Source organism: Nanorana parkeri, unplaced genomic scaffold (genome assembly GCF_000935625.1).
Source record: "Nanorana parkeri isolate BGI_ZX_2015 unplaced genomic scaffold, ASM93562v1 scaffold421, whole genome shotgun sequence".
Taxonomy (NCBI): Eukaryota; Metazoa; Chordata; class Amphibia; order Anura; family Dicroglossidae; genus Nanorana; species Nanorana parkeri.
The window spans coordinates 1,037,320-1,063,305 of NW_017306689.1; the positions used below are offsets into that span (position 1 = coordinate 1,037,320).

Consider the following 25,986-nt stretch of genomic DNA (forward strand, 5'->3'; position numbering starts at 1 on the left):
ATGGGGCCCACATAATTGTTTCAGAGTAATATCTTATGAATTGTGGAGGGGCTCATAAAGTTCTTTTTTTCTTTGTAAATTAAATATAAAACAAGAAACAACAATACATAGGGTTAAACATTTTTACAGACTGATTCTCTAGTCCTTAATTAGAATATTACTTCCCTTTACAGGCTAAAATGCAAAGAAAAATCAAACATATTGTCAAAGCTATAAAATAATTGGCACGGTGATAGATTGGAGTTACAATATTTATTTGTGGAGCTTGGAAAACAAGACTACTTGGCCAGACTCTGCTGGATCCTAGGATGCTAGGAGTCTTTCCAACAGAAGTTACAAAGTAATCCGAGCCAGTGAAAGGAATGATAGATGAGACAAAACTTTAAAGGGTTTCTCTTTACAAAATCTTGTGACCCTTCTGCTTTGTGGCTGGTGAACACCAGCGATGGCTGGAGTTTGTATTGAAAAAGCAGAACAGTTCTCCTATTCAGGGACCCTGCCACCAACGGTAAACAATGCTGACTTTGCTTAGCCCCGTTACTGAATCACATTAATGCAACTCACGACAACCAGACTGAAAAGACTTCAGTGTTTATTAGGGGAATATAATCGTTTAAGCTTGAATAAGCTTCAGAGGCCTAATGTGGCAGTTTGGTCAACAGAAATGAGATGTAAACTTGCTGTGAATAACCCCTGATTACAGAAAAATGATTAATGCAAGAGCTGAAATTGATTTATGGGTATAGTTGTCAAGACGTAATACTATCTATGTAAAATGCTTTGGACAGATTACAGCCTAGGAAACAGGAATAATGGTCATTCAGCAATATCTAATATTTTTACCATCTTGTCACTAATCCGGTCATGATAACAAAAAGCAGAGCTAAGCACAGATAGATGTCTGTCACTCAAGATGGAAGTATATATTATAAATTATTTTATTTATGGTAATTATACAGTTGATTAAAAAAATGAATACCATATTATAGATGTTGCACTTTTATCTAAAATTGAACACAATGGGGTATGATTGATAATGTGTCATTTTGCTAAAGCCAATTCATAGACTTAATTTTTGTTTGTAAATGTGATAAAGGCTTTACAATGTGTGTTACTAGGTAGAAAACTAGCAAAAATGTGCACATTAGTTGAACAAGCTGTATAAAAAAGTGTGCATCAGTACAGTGGTGGGGTGGCGGAGAGGGAAGATGGCCCGCAACAATGCAATGGTGGAAGGTGAAGAAGTGTGCAGGGTGAAGAGTATGCTTTGCTGCAGTGTTGAACAGTAAAGAAGGCAGTAACTCTGCAGTAGTGGAGACATAAGAAGTACACGTTCATACAGTGCTGGAAATTGTGGGAGTTTGCATCAGTGCAGTGACAGAGAGTGTGCATAGGTACTGTGACTGCATTATTGGACGTGTGGGTTTTGATTATTCCTGGACAAGGACAAGTTAATTTAAATATCAAACAGTCAAATGTTATGTTGTTCCTCCAACTTATTAAATGTATTTAATTCTGGAAACACTAATAAAGTAATTATTTTTACATAGCACATGCATTTCTATAGTTACAGCACATACACAGAAACATGGAGGAAGAAAGCTTCAGAGAAAAAGGATCCCTAGAAATACTTTGGCTAAGCTGATAATATGTGACTTACATTAGCTAATTTTGTGCAAGCTTTTAGAAGCCTACGCAACTAAAAGAATCCTACATTCCCTTTTTAATCTAACTCCTCATACATAAAGCCTCTTAGAAGATGCCATGCTGCTAAAAACAAAAGTAAAAATTAACTGGCTGAACTCTTCAAGACAGCTCTCAAAGGACAAAAATATAAAGGAAAAAATGTAAGAACTAAGATAACCTTATAATGTCACCTGCCCAACAGACAACACATTTTTCTTCTTTTACATGGTAGCTTAAGTTTTATATTGGTGTGTTAGTGAAGGGTTACTTTAAAGTAGAGGTGGGATTTGGTTATTGCATTTTCATAGAAAGAGCTCCCATGAGATACTCTTTGAAACAAAAGGTCTGTTATCTTCCTAAGACAGACATGAAGTTGGATAGGTCAGACTACATCACTAGAAAGTCTAATGGAGCTTCAATGTGCGAAAGCCGAAGGCAAATGCATTGTTTGCATTATACCATGTTTATGCGCTGTTATCTAAGATTAACCTTCACCTTAAGATAGTATGTTTATTATATGCGCAATCATGAATGAATAGGATGTGATGTAGATCACTTCCCATTCATTCATAATTGAGGATACAGTAACCATACTATGTCCTCAATTATGTGCAAACACTCAGCGATCACTGATCACTGAGTGTTTTTACTTGCTCACTTTCCTGACAGTTGTCACAGGAGGCTGAACAAGTGGTGCAAGGAGGAGAGCTCTAGCTCCTCTGACAGCGGACTCCTCCACCGCACCGTCGGCCCAGCCTCCCGTGATAGCTTACAGTTGTCTTTGCCCCCACACCGCTGCTCTCATCTGTCACAGGAGGCTGGGCGGGGCGGTGCGGGAGGAGAGCTCAGCCTCCTGTGACAGCACTGCAAGCTGTATCTGCCCCCACACCGCTCACCTGATCTGTGACAGGAGGCTGAGCGGTGCAGGAGGAGAAACGCCGGCCACTCACAGCGCTCTCCTCACCCGCACTGATCGGCCTCCCGTGACAGTTTCTCTCCTCCCTACTGAATGCTGTGCTGTGTCAGTGTGGAGGAAAAAAAACTATAGATGCAGCGTTAATTCGGCCGAAAGATGGCACTTTCAGCATTTTGCCTAAAGTGCCATTTTCGGCAGGGACGTTTCGCTGGCCAAAATTTCCGTGCATCCCTAACTGATATACATATCAACAATCCAGTTAAGTAATCAGTGGTATACATATGCTGCTGTATCCTATTTATTGCCTATTGTGCTGTATTAAACAGAGATAATGCCGGCTGCAAAGTCTTAATTACCTTCTGCCGAAGGCTTTTGGCACATTGATAAAAGCTGGGATGCTCTGGAACCTACCTTCCTTCAAGTGTGGTTAGCTACCTTCTTAATCATATAACAATGTAATCCTGCTAAAGGGAAAAAAAACTATGCTCCCTGTTTTAATGTAAATCAATGATACATAAGTATTTACAACATCACCACATAAAATTAGTTGGCAATAGTATCATGTAATATTTATTAAAAAAAGTTAAAGGAAATATTCCACACACATACTGTATATCTGTGTAAGGAAATAATGTGATTTTCCCTCGTGGTGTGACAATGTGAGTTTGAGAAGTAGGAACTTCTGTAGTCTGAAGAAGCCCTCTGATCATGTGATACTTTGGGGGTGATTTACTAACCTAAACACACGCACACACCAGGTGCGTGTGATTTTCACACAGCAAAACGTATTTATCAACCAAAAAGTCTCTGAAAGCATATTTCCACTAATGCCATATATGGAAAAATCATGCACATGATGCATATATAATGCTGCTTCACAGTTTAGACAAAAATGGTTAGCTCATGCATTTACATTCCTGCATTCATCAACGCAAGCAACATAACATAGAGCTAATTTACACAACATCACCTTGGAATTCATGCAAGGCTTTGCACAACACACCTGCTGGGTGTGTACACACTACAAAGGTGTTTAGATTCCATCCATAGATCATGCTGGGAGGGAACACACTACAGAGGTGTATACATGTTCGTGGTGTGTTTGTAAGGTTAGTAAATCAACCCCTTTGTGACAGACTTGGTTCAGAGCATATTTAGGACTGGCCTTCTGAGCAGTGAACAGAAGAATTAAGTGTGTATGTGCTGTTCAAGGCTAGGGAATAGTAAAATGCCATTGACTTTGGCATCAGAAGAGGATGACCTTAATGGTGGACTGCAACAGCTGATGAGTATTGAGCAGGCAAGCTTGAATATTCTATCAAAGTCAAGCTTTTGAATGACTAGAATTCTCCTGATTGTCCATAGACTGCATTTTTTCAATTTACTTTGAATACGGTTTAGCTGTTTTTTTTAAGTTTCCTACTGCTATGTTTTTTTCCTCTGCATATTTTTACTTCGCCAGCGCCAAATCATTAGTCTGCATTCTTATAAGACTAATAAGATATTATTTCTATCACTGCTAACTCCATTAAATACTGTATTTCCACCACACCTTATAGTCAGTCAAGATAATGCTGACATAAAGGATGTGTAAACCCTGCCTGCATGACATTTAGTTTGGTGACACACTATGGGGGTGATTTACTAACCTAAACACACGCACGCACCAGGTGCGTGTGATTTTTACACAGCAAAGCGTATTTATCAACCAAAAAGTCTCTATAAGCATGTTTCCACTAATGCCATATATGGAAAAATCATGCACATGATGCATATATAATGCTGCTTCACAGTTTAGACAAAAATGGTTAGCTCATGCATTTACATTCCTGCATTCATCAACGCAAGCAACACAGTGTAGAGCTAATTTACACAACATCACCTTGCAATTCAGGGCAGGGCTTTGCACAACACACCTGCTGGGTGTGTACACACTACAAAGGTGTTTAGATTCCACCCATAGATCATGCTGGGAGGGAACACACTACAGAGGTGTATACATGTTCGTGGTGTGTTTATAAGGTTAGTAAATCAACCCCTATGTATCACAAACAGTTGCCTTTTTTAAAATAAAATATAGTTTTTACCTTTTCTTTTATCCTTTGCTGCAAATAAGCACTGTTGATCTTTTATGGTTTCCTTGTAGGCGCTTCCTGTCTACATACACCTGCTCCTACAAAGGCTGCATGGCATTTCATGCCTATATACTGTATTTTGCGCTCCATAGGGCGCACTGGACCATTGGATGCAGGCAGGTTCTGTGACAGTTTCTGTGACAGAAACTGTTACAGCAGCTGCAGTTAGTGACCGCTGAGACAGGTGACGCTGTGACTACAGCGCCACGTTCTCAGTGTTCACACAGAGCAGACAAACAACTAACGTTCTTTGTCTTCTCTAGGGGCTCTATGGTGAGATCCTATCCCGTGGTCACGAGTCCCCCAGAGGAGCGGCGGGGGGGGCGGACTCGGATCGCCGCCGCCGCTCGGTTTTAATACAAGTGATCTGAATAGATCACTTGTATTATCTCCTGCCGTCCGCCCGTTAAGAAAAAATGGACAGACGGTGGACTCGCATGGACTCGCATAAGTGGGTTGCCGTCTCCAGACGACCTTTTTTTCCTGCGCGCGCGCCCCCTAGTGTGCGCACACGAGCAGAAAAGACCCGCTCGTTTTTACAGCCGTTAACGATATTATATAGGGGGATTGTATACAATAAGTGTAAAAAATATATATATAAATAAAAAAAGTTAAAAAGTTAAAAAAAAATTAAAGTCACAAATAGAAAAAGTAAAACAACCCTCCCAAAATGTTTAAGTCCCCCCCTTCATTTATGTACATATAAACGTAAATGTGCGTCAGATGTGTCAGCGTGCGAAAACAACATTTTTGCTACACATGTTACATTTCGCCACGAATGTCGGAGTGAGAGCAATCATTTCAGGGCCATCAATCACTGATAACACTATAAATATGTTTTAGCATAACAAAAATACAGTGGTGACAGTAAAATCTTTTTGCTTTGCTAGCATGTTATGAAAATCAGGCTTGAAATCACCTTCAGTAATATTGTAAAACTAAGGGGCTCATTTATAACAAAGCGTGGATATTGCCATGAAATGTTGCTGACACATACAATGTGGCCTGCATTTTGCAGCTCATTCACCAAAGGCATGCCAAGGTATGGAGCCCATGTTACCTCGCAGAGTTCTCTATGCCCAACAGTGCAAAGCGAATTTAATAACTGGACTAAGGTCCCATGACTTTGACAAGTAATGTTATCAGGCCCTCCTCACATATTTGGTTTCTTCTGATCTTCCATTCAGAAGAATGAACTTCAAAGTCAGTGGAGTGCTAAGTAAAGATGTACAGTACAGAACTGTGCTTTATAAATGTGCAGTATTTTTTGAGTGGCAGTAAGGCCATACCTCTGCTTTAGACATGCCTCCCTAAGGCTGTCGACTGTTTTTCCACTTAAGTGAATGTATACAATTTAGAAAAATAGCTATTTTAATTAAACTTGTCTCTAAGGCATTTTCATCATCTGCAGATTTATCTACCGACTCAGGATTGCTAAAGATAAACACATGTCCACACACAAAACATGCTTTTACCGCCATGCTATGATGCAGCACAATAGACCACAATATGCACAAGGAAAAACAAACTTGTGTTTCAAAGTTTGTCTCCATGCTGAATATATTGTAACTTTTTTCTACTATGGGGTCTATTCACTAAGCTGCCGAAGGATCTAGCTGTAGCTTCGGCTGATCCTTCGTCTAGCTTCGGCCCCAGGACCCCTTTGGTTCAGTAGAATCTAAGGGCTGCTCTACAAGCTATTCACTATAGCCCGTACAGGTCCCGAAGTCGAGCCGAAGGCATATGCCTGGGCTCGTCTAAGCCGCGGTGAAAGCTGAAGCTGGCCGAATGGCTGGCCATTGGCCGTCCGACAGCCTGCTTCTGACAGCGGGTCGGAGACAGCCGTCATCTCACGGCTGGCTCCGGCCACTTTCAGAGAGATAAGTGTCCCTGGATGTGGTAACCAGGGACGCCATCTGTCATTACTTTCCCGGACGCTCTGGGAGTCTAATACGGCTCCCGGCCGCCCAGGAGAGAAACACTTTCTCTTGGAAAGGTTTACTCTGCTCGATCAAGCAGAGTAAACCATTCCTTGCGATCTGTTTTTTTTTCTGACATGGGGCCGCCATAGGAATACATAGCTAGATTTCTATTGGCTATTTCACTTTGCAATAGGGCGTGTGCAATAGCTAGTTTGCTATTGGCTATTGCAAAGTGAAATAGACAATAGGAATCTAGCTATGCATTCCTATGGTGTTTTTTTTTTACAGCAGCAGAACAGCCCGACCAATAGAAAACAGTTGGGCGGAGTTAGCTTTCACTGCTAGCTCCGCCCAATCATGTTCTATTTTTTGTCTACTTTTATTTACTATTTTTTTATTCTGCTCGGTACCACAGATTATCGGGCAAATTAGCCGAGCCGAATGCCGCTCAGCAGCATTCGACTATTCACTCACTGCTGTTCGGCATCTATGAGAATAGGTCGAACAGCAGCGAGTAGCCTGGATCGACTGAATCAAACTCCTTCTGCACTTCGGGTCGGCCGAACATGCTGAGCCAAACGAAGCCACCCGATGTACGGCTGATTTCAGCCGATATACAGCTGAAATCAGCCGTACAAGTTTGAAGTGAATAGCCGAACAGCGTTCGGCTCACTTCACTTCGGGTCGTTTATTCACTCGCCTGCCATTATATGCATTCAAATGTGTATTCAATTAGAGAAGAAAAATGGAGAAAAACTTTGTGAGAACAATAATAGATTGCCCTTTGCAATGGAATTTAAAGCATTGTTTGCAGTACTGTATACAGTTATCTTTTTGGACTGCTCATCCTCCTGTATTCAGGCTGTTGACTCTGATCAACTTTGCAGCAGACCTGCCTGCCTACATGAGTACATAGTAGGAATTTGGAGACTTGTTAAGTCAATACCTTAGAATGCTTTACAAACTTAACTGGTGGGGAAATTTTGTACAGTAGAAACAATTATTCCAGTATACTGTACACAGCCTCAAAATCTATATTTTCTCCCTGGATAAAAGTTTTTCTTTAAGCAGACATTGGCTGTTTTCCCCCCGCTGTTAGAACACATAGATTTTCCCACATTGACTCATAAGACAAGGTTACAGGCTTATGAAAAATGTTTAACAGCTAAGTTCTTGGGGAAGATGAAGGTTACTCTATTCCCTTAGCATGTGTAGCAAAACAATTATAACCTATGAAATTGTGATAACAATCTGGACCCACTGTGGAACAGTAAAAAATGCACTGAGAACTACAGTCATGGACATATTTATCAGCCAGGTCAATAGATAAGTATGTTATAAATGAAAAATAAGGTGTACGGAATATTATTTTTCAAGTTTCATAAAAAGGAAAATCTTTAAAAATTATATATGTTTATCCAAAATGACACACGTTTACTTGATATTGTTAGGGATACTTTTGTACTGAAGGTATGCTGGTAATTAACATATGAAGTTTTGTAATGAGAAGAAACAAACTGTTCTACCTGTTATACCCGAGGTAAGATATACATAACTGTTGTTTAGTGCTTCCCAAAAGGATACTTGTATTTTAAGCTTTGCTAATTCATTATTTCATTTGATCAAATTCAGATGTAAAATACATGTAAACACAATTGCTAAAATCACATATATGCTTTAACATTTTCATGTATTTCAAAAATAATTTTTAATTTACTTTCAATAAAATACCTGGTGATCTTACCACGAAGTTCCTTGCTTAGGCACTTCCTGTTTTATGATGACATGTCAGACTGTCACATCACTGATGGAGACTGCAAAAGGCCATTTCATTACATATTACCCGTATTTTTCGCTCCATAAGACGCACTTCCCCCCCCCAAAAAAAAAAATTCAGGGGGAAAATGTGTGTGCGTCATATGGAGCAAATCACTATTGCCCGACGCCCGGAACATGCAGTTCTGTGCGCTGGGCGAGTAGTTTTCTGTACATTTAGCTCTGCTGAAGCAGAGCTAAATGTACAGTGGGAGCCGCTGCTCGTTTAACCACTTGAAGTCCGGGGTGTTAAACCCCCTTCCCATCCAGGCCATTTTTCAGTATTCAGCGCTGCGGTACTTTGACTGACATTTATTCCGTCATGCAACGCAGTACTGAAATTCATTTTATACCTTTTCTGGGGACAGATAGAGCTTTCTTTTGGTGGTATTTAATCACAACTGCGGTTTTTATTTTTTTACTATATTAAAGAAAATGTACAGATTTTTTTAAAAAATATATTAAATTCTAAAACATTTATTATTACCCAATTTTTTGGTAAAATATAAAAGATGGGGTCACGTCGGGTAAAAAGACACCAAACATGTCAAGCCTTAAAATTGCACACGCGCGTGAAACCTCAAAAAACTACATTACCCAAAATTGGCCATAGGAGAAGCTGATGAAGCACAGATCGGCTTCATCAGCTTCTTCTCTCTGGCACCACATGTTGTTTTAGTGGTTACACTATGGTAATTGATAGGTATTATCACAATATACCAAACACAAATCATTAGCGCTCAACTGATAGGATAACAATTTAACAGGCTTAAGGGCTTTTGTAAATTTTCCATCAATATCTTTCACCTAACCAATATCATCACCTAACCAACCGCTCAGTGTCTGCAACCCCCCCTCTGCCAATCCCTCACTGGCTTCCAATAGCACAAATGATAAAATTCAAAATATTAACAACCACTTACAAAGCCATCCACAACTTGGCTCCCAACTATATCTCAAACTCAAATATCTTGTCTCAAAGTATCACCCTAACCGTCCCCTCCGCTCTTCAATTGACCTGCTTTCCAGCTCCCTAGTCAACTCCTCCCATGCTCGCCGCCAGGACTTTACTAGAGTCTCTCCCATCCTCTGGAACTCTTTACCCCAAGCTGTCCATCTGTCTCCCACTCTGACTGCCTTTAGGCGATCCCTTAAGACTCATCTTTTCAGGGAAGCCTATCCCACCACAACCTAACCACTCAACCATCACGTTCTCAGACAATTCATCCCAAAACAGCTACCTCCTCATGTATCACTTCCCCCACCCTTTTAGATTGTAAGCCCTCAGCTGCAGGGCCCTGCTTACCATCTTGTCTTTAATTGTACTGTGATTGTAATGTCGTCCTTATATTGTAAAGCGCTGCACAAACTGTTGGAGCTATATAAATCCTGTATTATAATAATAATAATAAAAATAATAATAATATTAATATTTTAACCAAAGAAAACAACAGGAACGCCTCTCCCACCACAACCTAACCACTCAACCATCACGTTCTCAGACAATTCATCCCAAAACAGCTACCTCCTCATGTATCACTTCCCCCACCCTTTTAGATTGTAAGCCCTCAGCTGCAGGGCCCTGCTTACCATCTTGTCTTTAATTGTACTGTGATTGTAATGTCGTCCTTATATTGTAAAGCGCTGCACAAACTGTTGGAGCTATATAAATCCTGTATTATAATAATAATAATAAAAATAATAATAATATTAATATTTTAACCAAAGAAAACAATTACAAGAACAATGAACCCCTAATATCTAAGACACCATGAAGAACATGCAGGTGCTGAAACAAGAGTAAATTGAAGTGCAAATTACTTGTCACAGGACTTTGTTTCACATGTTTGTGTCTGTATGTCACAATATAGTAGCACTCGACAGCCAAACATATACAGACAGGCATTCGCAAGTGATGCAACAAGTATAATCATCTTCTCAGCTTGGGAATGTATGAACGAAGCATTGCCAGGGATAAGCAAACATATAAATGGTCAGCAATGGTTCCCTTAACTCCAAATATGAGCGGCAATTAATGCACCAATTATAGGCCATATCAGAACACAGGCCAAGATAGCAAAGCAAATGCTAGATGGTAGCCCAATGAGAAATCTACACAACTGTGAGCAGCCTAAGGTAATTGCCGTAAGACGAACATGGCTATGTATGCGTTGCATCTAGACAGGCCTTATAACATAATTCTTGTGGAAATTAAGAAAAGTAGCCACCCATGAAAAAATGCTATTTGTTTTTTTTAATTCATACAATCATATTGTAAGAGCTGAAAAAATATTTGTAGTTACACCTGGTTGTCAGGGTCTGAGCAGGTCTGGATATAAAAAAAATCCTCTGCCCACATGAACCATTTGCAGCCTTTTTTTAATCTATGATTCATATGTCAGTTATGTTAATATAGGAAAAAAGAAACCTTGCCACACTCCTTACCGGGATTCCCATAATATGAAGACGGGTGCTCGAAATGACTGAGGATAGCGCCGTCACATGTAGACAATAGGAAGATGTCACCAGCACACCAAACGATGATAACAAAAATCAAGTGCTCATTTATTGACAAATGCTGTCTCTCATTAGCAAGCGCTTTCGGGGCCACACAGGGTCCCCTTCATCAGGCTCAAAGATGACAGCATTTGTCAATAAATGAGCACTTGATTGCTGTTATCATCGTTTGGTGTGCTGGTGACATCTTCCTATTGTCAGTTATGTTAATACAGCGCAAACAACAAACTCATGTAGCTCTCGATGACTTCCTAATAACTGAAGACTGAGTGTAAAACGGAAAAGCATGAAGTAATATGTGTTGTACACCTCCCAACCGTTCTACATTTGAAGGGATTGTCCCTCATTTGGAACCACATCCCTCTGTCCTTTTTTCCTCCTCAGTAATGGGAACTGATAATTTTTGATCATTTTTGGCATATCAATTGCTAATGGTCCGTATGACTGGGAACGGGGCAGGGGTGTTTCTGTTGTCTAAATATATTGTGCTGGAAGGCGTACCTCTTTCTCATCTCAGAAATTTGGGAGGCATGGTGTCCTGTTGAAGTGCAATAAATATGTTGATGTTGCGATGTGGATTTGATTTCAGATTATGAAATGATAAAAGATATGATGAATGATACAATACCGATCAGCTCACCAGAAAGTTGCATAACACTGGTGTTAAAAGGCTCCAGATCAGTGTATGTAATTTATTGCGACTGTCTACTTTAGCATGTACCCTAATATCAGCAGCCCACCATCTTTAGAAATAAATAAATAGCATACAGTATAGCTAAACAACTTACAAACACACATTTCATATGCTATAAAAGTTATAGGTAAGACCAAACCTATTCTTTGATGTTTGCCATAGCTCCTATTTAGTATGAAAAACTGGCATAAAGCAAAACAATTGTTCCTTTAATCTGTCACTTTCTGTTAAACGCTTAAGCATCTATTTTACTAAACATATCTCTGGAAATGCCTACTGTAATTGTTCATTATCTATCCCCTACATAGCTACATTTTCTTTGGAAAAGGAAGTTATAATTGTTTTGAGTCAACTTTTTTTTATGTGTACACTTTATTTACATCATTTTTGTTACAGTTATACATATACATCTTACATCTTATGTTTTAAAAATAAAAAAATGAAATATTTGAAAAAGAATTCCCAAACCGCTGTGGATTTGCTAAAAAAAAACAGCACAGCGAACAAAGCTTGCTTTGTAGTTCTGTTTGTCTGATAAAACTTCCTACTAAGCTGTCTGACAGTAATTTGTCACTACTGTGATTGCTTATTTGCATTCAATGGTCACAGCTGAAAGTTAAAATAGCTGAGTATATGAAAAAGTGACTTGGGCTCCTTCTGCTGACTGAATAGAAGACTGCATAATCTAAAATCTTTTACATTTGTACCATGATGGCCTTTTTAATGGTGTTTCTTACTAAATGAAAATATATGGTGTGTGTTTGTGTAAGTACCATAAACGTGCTCTGTAATTTTAGGAAGATTCTTGCGCTGCTGTGAACTGTGCAGGCGTCAGTAAAGATAATTTAGTTATATAATATATTTGTGCTTAGTCACAGACAGCAGAACTTTGTGACCAGTTGAATATAATATCTGGTAATTGTTTGATATCAACCCTTTCCATAAGAAAGAATAATAAAATAAATTGTATGAGAGCTACATGTATGCATGCATTGGAGAAGCATTTACACAGCCTCGTCGTCCATCTGGGCCCTTGAATATTTTAGAGGCTATCTAGCAGCCTTCAGGGGTGGTGACAAAAGCAGTTGGAGAAGAGTGGCTTTGGGGGACTGGCCATCACAATTGGGAATTGGTGGTTAGGAAGATAATGGGACCCTAGATTAATGTATTACTCTGTTTTGTCTCATTCCCTAGAAAAATGAAGATTGTATTCTTCATCTTTGGGAGGAGGAGGGTACAATTTAATTTTTTGTTTTAGCTTAGCCCGGAGTAAAGCTTTATATATGTATGTTTATTTCTAAGGGCTTATAAGCCTGCAAAGAAAATTATATGTTCCCATAAGAACATAACTGGACTATTAATATTTTGCTTCTACTTCAGCATATCTCTGCACTCTTGCTTTAATGAAAATCCAGTGACTTAAAAATAATGCTTTCATAAATGATTGAATACCACACAGTAGAATCACATTTGTATTTTGCTTGGTGTGGCTATCAGAAGCTCAGAGGAATATTTAGCTCAGACAGTAAATGCAGAACAGCAAATTTCACCCTACCGTTACACTTGAATTATGGTTGAAATCTCAATCTGTGTTTCTTTGGGGATTCAGAATGATACATTAAATTGAGGAATTATTTTGTGTAGATGTTGTATGGAACTAATTGTTTCATATCTGTCACCTTAACAATTCTTGTAGCAGCATGCTTTTTTATTATTATTTGTTATAAGGCTTGTTAAAATTGTTATCTTTTAGACCCTGAAATTCTCTAGCCTGCTCACATTACAGAATAAGTGGAGAATGGACGTCCCTGACATGGACGAGGAAGACTGGGAGGAGGTCTGGGATGCACCCTTTAAACAACTGGTTGCAATAAGGGATAGAATGGTGCAATTCAAGATACTGTATAGAGCATATTTTACCCCCCATCATTTACATAAAATGAATGCATCCATCTCTCCATCCTGTTGGAGATGTACGTTTGAGGAGGGCGGGTTTTTTCATGTTTTTTGGGAGTGTCCCCTCATCAGGTCCTACTGGGGCTCCACGGTAGACTATATCTCAAGGGTTACCTCATTGCCACTAACACCATCGCCGAGAATGTGCCTCCTGGGCCTGGTGGAGGATATAGCTCCGACCAGGTCGGAACGCATGTTGATAGGTCTGACTTTGTTCTATGCTCGCAAGGCTATTGCTATGTGCTGGAAGAAACTCTCCTTTTGGAAAAAATTGGTGAATGATAACCTACCTCTGTACCAGGACACGTATGCCAACAGGGTATGTCCAGGGAAGTTCCATAAAATCTGGGATAGCTGGCTAGAATGTTCTAACTCGGCAGTAGACCTGGATGCACGCTCTTAAAGGGGGACCATTGCCCCTCTGGGGAGCTCTAGACCGGTCTGGACCATGTCCGACCTGAGAATCCGGACGAGATAGGCGCCCCATTGTCTGGCTCACCCATCCCACGATCTCCTGTCAAGGCCGGAGCCCCTAGCGGGCATATGGGAGGGCTGTGGGAAGGCCTAGCGAGCCCTGTTGGGGAATAATCCCCCACCTGTAATGTAGAACCAGAATTGCTCTTTGTTTTTTTGTTTTCTTTTGCCCTTGTGTTCCTTCCTTTATTTTCTTTTCCACGGCTATTGATGCTGTATTGTTCTGTTGAATGCACTGCTATGCATGGTGCCACTAATGTTAGGCACAAATAGCGTGCACAGTTGTACTATTTGCTTGTAAAACAATAAATTATTTTAACAAAAAAAAATTGTTATCTTTTCCTGTTTGTTAAGTACCATTCAGTGAATTGTGCACGTATGCATATGAACAAGGATAGAATGAGCCTCATCTATCAAAGTGTCTAAGAGAAAAACAGTCTATGGATTCCCATGGATGTCCAAATTATTTAGAAGATTTATTCTTTTAGAACTGATCTGACACTGTCTAGGCGGTGTAGGACCCATCCCAAAATTCTGAGCCTGACGGATATCTGCTTATTTAGCAAATTGACAGTAAGCCTGATGATGTCCTATTAAGGCCACATCAACAGATATACTTTTCATATGGCCATTGCTTTTGTTTTACACAGTACAGTGTACAGTACAGTATCAATCCCAGCCCAATCCTAGTAGTTAAGCACATCTATCAGTTATTTGGATTGATTAGACTAGATCTCTACTGTGATTACAAAAACCATACAAATGACAAGATAAATAATTACAAAAGTTTTACTTATAAGTCTAAATAAACAAATGCCAACTTTCATTAAAGTCAGTTACAGTAACTTACCAGAATGTTTACCTGTGCATAAAGATTTTTGTAAGCATGTTATTGTTCCCACTCTCAGCTTTCTATCAATCCCTGGATAGCAGCTGTTGATACTCGGTGTAAAAATGTACTTTACCTTCCAAAGCTCACAAAGTCTACCCAACTACAATTACATTATCTCTACTTTTCTGATTGGCTGGAATATTTTTTTTATGGTTGACAGCACTGGCTCTAATAAATGGAGTCACATAAGGAACAGTATAATGTACCAGACTGAACGCTATTACATTGATTCACTTCTTTTTTAGAACTTGCAAATTTGGCTACATTATTATTATTACTACAGGTATTTATATAGTGCCAGCAATCTATGCAGTGCTTCTTATACTATTCATTCATATAAATCCTTGCCCTGAATAAGTTTACAGTCTAAAGTCCCTATTTCATGTGCACACACACACACACACACACACACACACACACACACTAGGGCCAATTTAAACCGCAGCCAATTATTCTATAAACTTGTCTTTGGAGGGTTGGAGGAAAATGCAGTACCCAGAGAAAATCCTTGAGGAAATGTTCTCATCATTCACATTTATGTGGTAGTCAGGAATAAAAGGGCAATTGACTTATGTCTGCATAACTGACTGACCACTGAGGTCTGTGGCCAGCCTCAGTTGTATAAATGTATGTGTGATGGTGACATTTAGATAAACAAATGACAGTTGGTCTTGTGTGTTGGACTCTTGGGAATAAATATAACTTCAGGGTCTTCCAAACCAGGTTGTGTTAATCAAAAAATAAATGAGAGGTTGTTATACAATTTCTGATACAGATGACAAAGATAAGATTAGGAGGCAGGGCGGTGGTTTGCACGGAAAGCACTAGGCATGTGCCAAGATATGATTGTGCTGTCTCTCCCTCGTGAATTTATAGAGATAAGCAGCCTTAGCAAATTACTATTTAGCACATCGTTTTCTTCGGCTCCTTCAATGCCTGCATTAATTTTAATGAAAGTCTATCTCCGGATTTGTATTGGATTAGCTGGCTACTTTTCTCCTTCCTTTGTTTGCAACTGCCATTGTGAAGAATGGTTCAAGCGTGATGGGGTAATTTCAGCACAAATAAGTATTGATACACTACAGACTCTATTACAGAAGAAATAAAAAAATGAAGTATGTTCAACAGCATATACAGGGCTGCATTTTTATGAACTAAAAAAAATAAACCTTTTAAAAATATTTGGCAAAGTCCAATTACATGTTGTCTTTTGTTGTCTTTTTGTTGTTGACTAAGACCTTTTTTCTAGAGCTAAAATGGGCATGCATATAGAGTAAGCAAAAGCTTAACTTTTCTCTAACACAGCAGTGTGCCGCTAGCAACCAGTAAGGTTAATTATTTTTATTTTTATTTGCGTGATAAAGGATGGGCTCACATTGGGACTGCAGCAGTTGTAGATGTCTATGCTCCAAAGAATGAACTTATCTAGGGGGAACAAAATGAATCATCCTTCCTGAAACAACACGTAAGGTCATAAGATCCCTTGTTAGGCAATGTCGTGAGGATACCTTACTCTGATCTGATAAGAGTGAAAATGATGTACACATACCTTGCTTAGGTCACCTATTGTCAGTGCAGACTATTTCTGAGCACATATTCACTCTTCTCACAGAAGCAGAGCTTTTAGAATCATATAAAATCATTTAAAAATGTTTAATGTAATTTTAGTGTAAGATATATTTTTCCTAAATATGCCACATTTGTTAGGCTCAAGAGTGTGTCTTTACAAAAAGTTGAAAAAGAAAAGTGTTTCTGTCCAAACCTTTTTTAGTTTTAAATGAAGTGGAGAAGAGTTAGAACCTCTGATAGGTTTTTATTGCTGTGTCCCCAAATTAGAGATTCACCAGCTGTTTGTACTGTTGACTGTTGTTGTTGGGACAGAAAGCAAGGGGAAATTGTCACCTGAGGAAATCTTTGAATACAGACACCTCTTCCAGGGAAATCTGTCCCGGAGAGGATTTTCCCACTCTTTGTAGAAATGTTCTCTTCAGGCCTGTTGTTTCTTCAGGAAAGGAAGTGAGGGGCAATATTCCCAGTGGACACAGAGAATAAAGAAAAGGCTAATGGGGGTTTAAACTGTTTTTTATTTTATCCTTACACCTTAGATCAGCCATTCTTAACCAAGGTGCAGTAGCACCCTGGTCTGCCTTCTGGCTTCCTTAGGGAAGGGGTAGTGGGCCTGTGATGTGAAGGGGCATGAAGACTGAGGTTAAGGGGGATAAAGGGGGAACTCTGATGTGAAAGGAGGGGACTCTGATATGAAAGAGGGGTCTATTGATGCAAAGGGTGACTCAGATGTGAAAGGGGAGAATCTTAATTTGAAGGGTACATGTTGTTGTGAAGGGGGAAACCCACTTTTTTTGTGTGTTTTTGCATTGGGTCCCCCATAAAATCTATATTTTAGTCCGGGGTGCCTCGAAATTTTGCACACTCTTAAAGGCTGCCATGATTTTAAAAAGTCGATAAACACTGTCTTAGCCTTCATTTATAACTAGGCAACAGCATTTTCTCACATAGAAATTATAATTTTTTGCTGCGTTTTTGAGTGTGCATTAAGTTGCTCGTTTTCATGAGCAGATTGTGTCACATTGATGTCAATGGACAAAATGTGTGCAATAATGTGCAAAAACAATTGCAACGTGCATTTCCAAGAGTTTCCTATTTACTGTGTGGGGAAAAAACGAGCTATAATCTGCCAAAACAGTCGGCCTCATGAACAATCTGATTGGATGCAGGCATTGTTCAGGTGTTTTGAGAGCCAGCGGGGCCTACTAGCAAGATACTCAAGCTTGGCCCAGTGGGAGAGTCCTCCATCCACACAGTTTAGCGTAGATGGAGGAATCTGTAGCACTTTTTCCATCTGACCATAGAAAATTTGCAGAAAATCTATAGGTGTATGACCAGCTTTAGGAAGGGAGTACTTATTTATCTATTTATGTATCACTTTGATTTCATTATATATACACACTTTTTTCTATAAACATAAAGCATGTTTATTATAACCTTTTGTGCACAGGTGACCCGGGTTATTCCAGTGCATGCTGAGTCCATTTGCTTATTTGTTTACTGATGAACAGGCTGTTTGAGTATAATTTGATTTAAACTGTGCATTTGTGTTTTAATTTGATATTTATGTGTTCCTTAGATATGTGTTGCTACCACTACTAAAAATTACATTTGTGAATATAATGAATATAGCTTTATTTTCATAAGTGCAGATTTAATTGGTATAGAGGGATATTTTTGCTATGTGTATGTGCTGTGGGCCCCCTCTTTTCTCTCAGAATGCTCAGAATGTGTGTTTCCTTGCGTATTGGCTACAAATTACAAAAAGTTTTACTCTAGTAAACTACAATCCAATTCAATACTGAGTCAATGAGAACATAAAATCAAGCTTAATCCTAAAATTGCTATATTTTTGGAACGAGCACTTAAAGAGAACTGAAATGGTCTCTGTCTACACAGACTTAAACAAAATAAAAGTGATAGCTATTAGATACAAACAGATCAATATGATTATTTTCACATGTTCTACGATGTTTTAGTAAGTAAATAAAAGTAGCTTGCTTTAGTAGGACAGCTGTAGATTACATGTCTCATTCAAAACGAATATCTGTGCTTGGTTTGCAGAATAAAATTTCCCGTTTGTTCCTGGTTGATGTTAAAATCATTCTCATGTTTGAAGGTTTATAGATTTTATTTTTGATGGCATCTTTTTAAGAATGCCAGAATCCCACTGTGAAGATTAATTGCTCTTAGCAGTCTGCTATAGTGCCCACCTGCCCAATACTGTGCTATGTCTTGACACTGTTACATATGAGTTTGCATTCCTGGAAAATAACCATAGTCACAAGAGACAGAGGTACCTCTCATGCAGGCCCTACAGCCACAGGTTTAGCATTAGATATTAAATTCATATACAGTTTTTCTTTGAAATTCTCAAAATGCAGTCGCTTTGTAAAACCAATAACAGTAATCATTTGTAATTCAAAATGCAGTAGAAACATGTGTTAAAAGGACCTCTGCAAACCCATTCTAAATAAAATATGTTTTTTTCCTGTGCAGTGGGAAGAAATTGGTGAGGTCGATGAGAACTATGCTCCAATACATACATATCAAGTGTGTAAAGTGATGGAACAGAATCAGAACAATTGGCTCTTGACTAATTGGATATCCAATGAAGGGGCTTCAAGAATCTTTATTGAGCTCAAATTTACTCTACGCGATTGCAACAGTCTTCCGGGGGGACTTGGAACTTGTAAAGAAACATTTAATGTTTATTATTTTGAATCAAGTGAAGAAGATAGCAGGAACATTAGAGAAAACCAGTACATCAAGATCGATACTATTGCAGCTGATGAGAGCTTTACCGAGCTGGACTTGGGGGACAGAGTTATGAAGCTTAATACTGAGGTCAGAGATGTGGGACCACTGACCAAGAAAGGTTTTTACCTTGCCTTCCAAGATGTGGGAGCATGCATTGCTCTAGTTTCTGTTCGTGTGTACTACAAGAAGTGCCCCTCAGTGGTACGTAATTTAGCACTTTTCCAAGACACAATCACTGGAGCAGATTCATCACAACTTTTGGAGGTATCAGGAACGTGTGTCAACAATTCGGTGACTGAAGAGGCTCCCAAAATGCACTGCAGTGCAGAAGGGGAGTGGCTTGTTCCAATAGGAAAGTGTATGTGTCAAGAAGGATATGAAGAAAAGAACAATACTTGTCAAGGTAATTTTTTGGCTACTAAAAAACAAATTGTTTGAAAATTGATGTAATATTGCAATTAGCATAATTTACAATTGTAAATAACCAGAAAGGGTAAAAATATTATATACACACTTTCTTAGTGTAAGATATTAACATGTTTGTAGTTACTGGGATCCATTAGCTAAAAGAGTAAAGAATGCTCACTTGGCTAAGTACAGTAAGACAGGTGAGGTCCTCACCATCATACAAATTCAGATTTTTTAATTTCCATGCTCCTGACAAGGCTATGTTGAAAATGAACATAGCTTTACTTTATTCATAAAGAGAAGTGGAAATTCATGTTCTCCACTCCTTTTTCAACCCCAGCCTATATTGCTTTTTTCCGGAAATGCATTCATATGCAATACTAGTGTAAGATAGAGTTGCAGCAATGAAGATAGTATTCGACTCATGGTCATATTATAATTCGGAAAATAATCATGTTTATTACAATCATTCGCTTAACTTATGTCAAAAAATATCGAAATGATGTCATAATTAAATTTAGGTCTGTGAGCAAATTTACAGACAAAATAAATATTAGCTGCACATTTCTATACATGACATAGATCATATTTATTCTGTTGTAGATTGATCATAACTGACAAAGAAGCATTGGTATTAACATTTAAACACATAACAATGGAAGTGATGTGCATAATTTCAAACTGCTTCAATAAATACATTTTAATTTCTATACAAAAGTGATGATAAGTTTAGGCAGCGTGAAATAGAAGTACCTTATTTTGCGCTCCATAACACGCTGTCAGCCCCTCCACCTCAGTTCAAACACATTCGCTCCATAAGACGCACAGACATTTTTTTGGGAGGAAAAGTACGTCTTATGGAGCGAAAAATACGGCTTATTGTTTGCTATTCATGTTTTTTTCAGTTCATATATAGATATTTTTTTAGAATAATGTTAATACTTGTTATACAGAGGCATATATTCACAGCAGGTTTCTTGGTGCGTATTTTGCATAATTTTCCTCCGTTTTTAATCTTTGACTGCAGTTCCATAAATGAATGCCAAAAGTAAAGGTTATATCAACACAGTGGGTTGGAGTACTTTCTTGAAAATATTTTAATTGAAACTTGATCACGCATGCTTCCGCTTAGGATGGAAAATTATACATCGGTTATATTTTGAATACTGTTCTTGTTGTTGAAAACTGTTACTGTTTTTCTTGGCCTTTTTTATAATAATAAAGAAATGATCTGCTTTATTAACTCAGGGAGCTGGATTATGAAAAAATAAAGAGCTCCAGTTTAGCAATGACCAATGCAGCATCAGCAAAAAAATATTAAAGTTCAACAATATTACCATTAGTAAGAAATGCTTGAATACTTTAGCAGATGGAAAGCACCACATGATATGGAATTACATCATATAGTCATCATGAATTGATCAACCATTGTATAGCACCTGAGGACACAGCAAACTGTATAGCGCAGGTGAGCACATTGGCGTAGTGGTTATTACTTCTGCCTTACAGCACTGGGGGGGGGGGGGGGCGAAAAAATTTTTGTCTGTTGTTCTTACGAGCCCGGGGGGGGGGGGTGGTCCCTGGTTCAAATCCCAGTCAGTGAACTATCTGCATGGAGTTTCCATGTTCTCCCTGCACTTGCATGAGGTTCCTTTGGGTGCGTTTCTTCCCGTACTCCAAAGATATGCAGGTAGCTTAATTGGTCTTCTGTCTAAATCACCTAATATGTGAAATTGGGACTTTAAATTGTAACTTGTCAGTGTTATAGAAATATCTGTAGTAAAGAAATCAAACCTAAAGTGGGAACATAGACAACTACAATACATGTGCTATACTACTGCTCCTCTTCAGCAGCCAATAGTAAAGGGCAATATGTAGGAGCGGGCAGGACTGAGCCAGAGACAACATTCCTATTTCCATGACATAGCATTTTGGGTTTTGGGGTCCCCAATTGACCATAGCTGGAATCAAACCTGAAAATTTTAGTCTTTAGAACTGTCCCTAATTATCGAAACTGACATTAACCCCTTCATGACCGAACTTGTTTTTAGTTTCTGTTCGTTGACACTTTTGACATTTTTGCTGTGTGATTCTTCCACATCAGTAATATACTTTCTTGCTAAGTGCACCCACACATATTATATATTGTTTTTTAGAGGACAGATAGGGCAAAATTATTTATTTATATCACATATGTGTACCTAACGCCTCACTTGGGACAAATAATATATTACAATTGAGGAAAAAGAAAACACTTTTTCCCAAAGTTTTGATTTGTAGTATTTTTTTAGAAAAATATCACAGCTAACAAAATGCATTAAATAAATTCATTAATTTGTTGTTTATTTGGAAAAAACCTCACATTCCTAGGATTTTAGACATGTTTCTGTACTTCTCAGCCTAAAACTAAAACCTAACATTTTAATCTTTTTTCTCTAAAAGCTAAAGCTAAAAGTGGTCTGGCATACAATGTCACTGTCACTAAGTGTTACACTTAGTGACAGCGACATATTTTGAACAGCACTGTCATGAGGGGGCAAATTAACAAATTAACCCCTTAGGGTGAAAAACAAATCTGCAACTCAGCTGAAGATTATCATTGTAAGGGGTTAATTTTTATATTAATGATAGTATAAAAATATATTTAAAAATATATAATTTTTATTTGTTACATTTATTTTAATTGTTTACACTTTATTTTTTTTACACTTTTCACTATTTTTTAAAACATTTTTTACATTTGTATTTTATTTTTTTAAATTATATCAAGCAGTCAATGTGAATGAATGTCACTATTACTGCTTGATAATTTAATTAATTATTTTTTGGTTATTATCAGGCTGCGACAAACTTAAGAACAGCCATTAATAACCTTAGTGACACTGATCCTGCAGCATTTCAGAATCAGATGTCACTAAAGGCTTCTGATCATTCCCACAATGATCTGAAGCCTGTAACATTGTTTCAGCAATAGAAACATGTAGCTAAATGTTTCTATTGCTGAAACTTTAGAAAAAAAAGCTGGTATACATCAGGATTTACTGATGTATACCAGCTACCAGGGTCACGGCAAGAGCTGTAAATAACACTCTGCTCTCACTGACACCCGATTCCTGAAAGGGTTTGTTTGTCTGAAAAAGCTTAACTCTTTCATTAATGGATGCCTCAATACGGAGGCATCCATTAATGAATGGTGACCACTGATTCTCAGCAGTTATCAGCATTACAGAGCCCCAAATAGCTGATCACGTACGGTGTATGTGATCAGGATCAGTCATTTGGGCACTTAGTAGCGGGGATGTACAGTGTATATCTCCATTCAGTAAGGGGTTAACACCCTCTACAAATAGTAGTTGCCCTGCTGTCATGGTGGTTCTCTGGCAATTTTTCATTTCTCAGTCATTAATAGAAAACAATTAGTCACATGCACTTGCTGCATAATTGTTTTTTGTTATTTAAGCAGAAAGTATAAATCCAAACAATTAAAGAAGAGACAGAAAGTATGAAAGACACTGAATCAGCTAAGCATCTAACATATTTAGAGGAAGACCTTCTTCAAAGGAAACATGTACGTCCGTCAACAGAGTTTTCCTTTGAATTAGTTTTTGCTGAATTGCAAAATGTATGTATATTCTTATTTATTCAGCAAATCTGCCTAGGGTACATCTCACTTCATGGACTTCTGAGCAATGAGCCCCGGCACTTTTTCAGGTGGACCTGATCGAAAGCCCGTTCGGTTACCCCCAGCTCTGACCAGGTCCATAAAAACAAATGTATCAGAGTTCTGTTTTGCCAGACCTGATTGTGCCAGATCAGGGGTAATCTGATGTAATCGGACAAATGTCTGTTTATATCTGATTCCCCATAGACCAACATGGGTCCGTAAATTCAATTTTTTTTCTCCATGGCAAGATTGAGGAGAAAACTGGATGGACACAGATTATTTTAAGTGCAGGCAACTATAATAACAGCATCAGCAAAAACTAAAAGGCTTACAAAGGAAAATGTGTAGTTTTGACAGTATATAATTAAACTGGAGCCAGGTACAGGAAAATTAATGGAGGTGATTATAATTAAGAGGAACTAATGACCCTTACAACACCTATAAATATGTGCCTTCTGTTCCTACTTATAAAAATAGTGACAAATAACTTGCAGAAGATTGCATGGCTGAGCTTGCTGCCACTGTTATCATTTATGTAATTAGGAAATAATTGAAGGTGAGGGAATTTTCGAAAATCTGCTTGATCATTAATTTGACTGAAGGGACTGATTGATTATGCTGATTTTGTTGAATCAATAAAGTCAGGTATGTTAGAGATTTTACCACTTTCTAGACGTCTTGAAAACTGCATAAAAACAGCATTGGTTCCCTTGTTTTTACTGCTGTCCCAGAGCTAGGGTGAACAGCTTTGTTAAACATCAAATCGATGGGCCTCCATTTAATATTAAAGTGACAAAATTTCAGTTACCCATTGCTCCTTTTTTTAATTATGAACTTGATGTTTGAAATGTGAAAGACACTCCACTGTGGAACCCAGGGACTGTAGTGAAAATGGCATGCATGAAGTTTAGCCCTAAACTTCACATATGCCCTTTTGATGATGTACGAGTAAATAATTTTCATTCTGCTATAATGAGGGGGGTAAATGGAAACATGTACAATGGATTTTCCCAAGAATATAAGAGGGACACTATTTTTATATATAAGGCAATAGACAATGAGCTGCTGTACAAGGTAAATCTCTGAGATCACAAACATCACAACACTCTCCCTGACAATATCTTCAACTGCTTTTCTCTCCAGTAGAAGAAGCCCTGTTTTTCCAGTCATCTTTCTGGACTAAAATGCTGGCTGAAAGATGACACAATAAGGTAAACCATGGTGCCTGTAAAGTTGTCTGTGTTCACAAATTTCTAACTCTGATAAGCCCCTGCTCTAGTGACTCTGGTAACATTTTGGTTCCACCTCACTTTCTCTCCCAGAGATATTGTTCCTCAAGACAAATAATGAAATTAGAACTCCCCAGAGAAGACACAGACAGCGATAAAAAATAGTGGCTTTAAACTTCCACCATCCTTCAAAAACTAGAAAGATTCAGCAGGAGATATACTTTAAGTTACATTCAAAATATCTTGCTGATGCTACTGTTTTCATATGCACAAGCTGAGTGTTTAGATGACTTTGTAATGAATGTACCTCTCTTTTGGGATGTAGACTTTGACAGGCTTCTTATAAAACATCAAGTAATGCCTTTTGATGAGTTCCTGTATATTTAGAAAAATTACACTACTGTATATAATATCAGGAACCTGCTGAGCCACAAAGACACAATGCTAACATTTTAAAGTTCCATGCATGTTTTATTATACTTTATATTCTGATTTACTGATTTAGTTGACCCTCTTAACCCGTGGTGGTAATAGGCAAATATCCTGGCCGTATGTTTTTCATGAAGGGATCAAAGATCATAGAAATTAGCTTGATGAGTCCCGTAAAGACGTGTTACTGTTAAACATAATGTGGGAATACTTTCTATGATAATCAGATGGAAATGTGTTATTAGACAAGGAATAATTATAGTCTCAATTATATCGCATGATTATATTTTTGGCTAGGTCACATAAAGTCACATAGATTTAAATAATGTCAATCAGGGAGTAGTTACCTTTTTTTTTTCTGTGTTGATGTTTGACTTAGATCATTGAAAATGTTGTCCTCTCCGAAAGTAGAACTATATTCAGGTTATTAAATCATATATGCAAGGTAGATTGCCTACACCAAAAAAACTAAGCTCTTAGAGAATAATGTCAGTAGAACCGGCATATATTTTGACAAAGTGACACCACTCTTCCTCTTGCCATCCTGTCACCTTGCTGCTGCTGTAACTGATTAGATGCTGGCACCATTGATAGGCCTATCAGTGGATAGCCCTGCCTAGCTCTACCCACAGATCTTTAGCTTGAGAGCACATTGCTTTAAGCTGGCCATACACTATATACATTTTGTCCGGTTCTCGATGATCTGGCTGGAATTTGCATACAAAACAAACAGCTGGAGAGTCCTCGATCAATATTCTTAAGGGTTGATTTAAGGATCTGTCCTATTTTGTCATTCAGCCCACGGGTTGAACAAAAAAAATATTACAGTATATGGGCAGCTTTACTTGCAGGAGCTTAGGAAACTTATGTAAAAGCCTGCTAGTCTTTCCCACCCCTTTAGCATTGTTCAGTAGGTTGTAGGT

The 25,986-nt window shown here is 38.3% G+C and overlaps 1 protein-coding gene across 1 annotated transcript in view; it reads left to right on the forward strand.

Moving 5' to 3' along the window:
- The window catches only part of EPHA5 (EPH receptor A5), a 270,172-nt gene that overhangs the window by 72,837 nt on the left and 171,349 nt on the right, over window positions 1-25,986 (forward strand). The window contains 1 exon segment of the mRNA XM_018559918.1: window positions 19,073-19,736. Within this exon segment, the coding sequence (XP_018415420.1) occupies window positions 19,073-19,736 (664 nt within the window).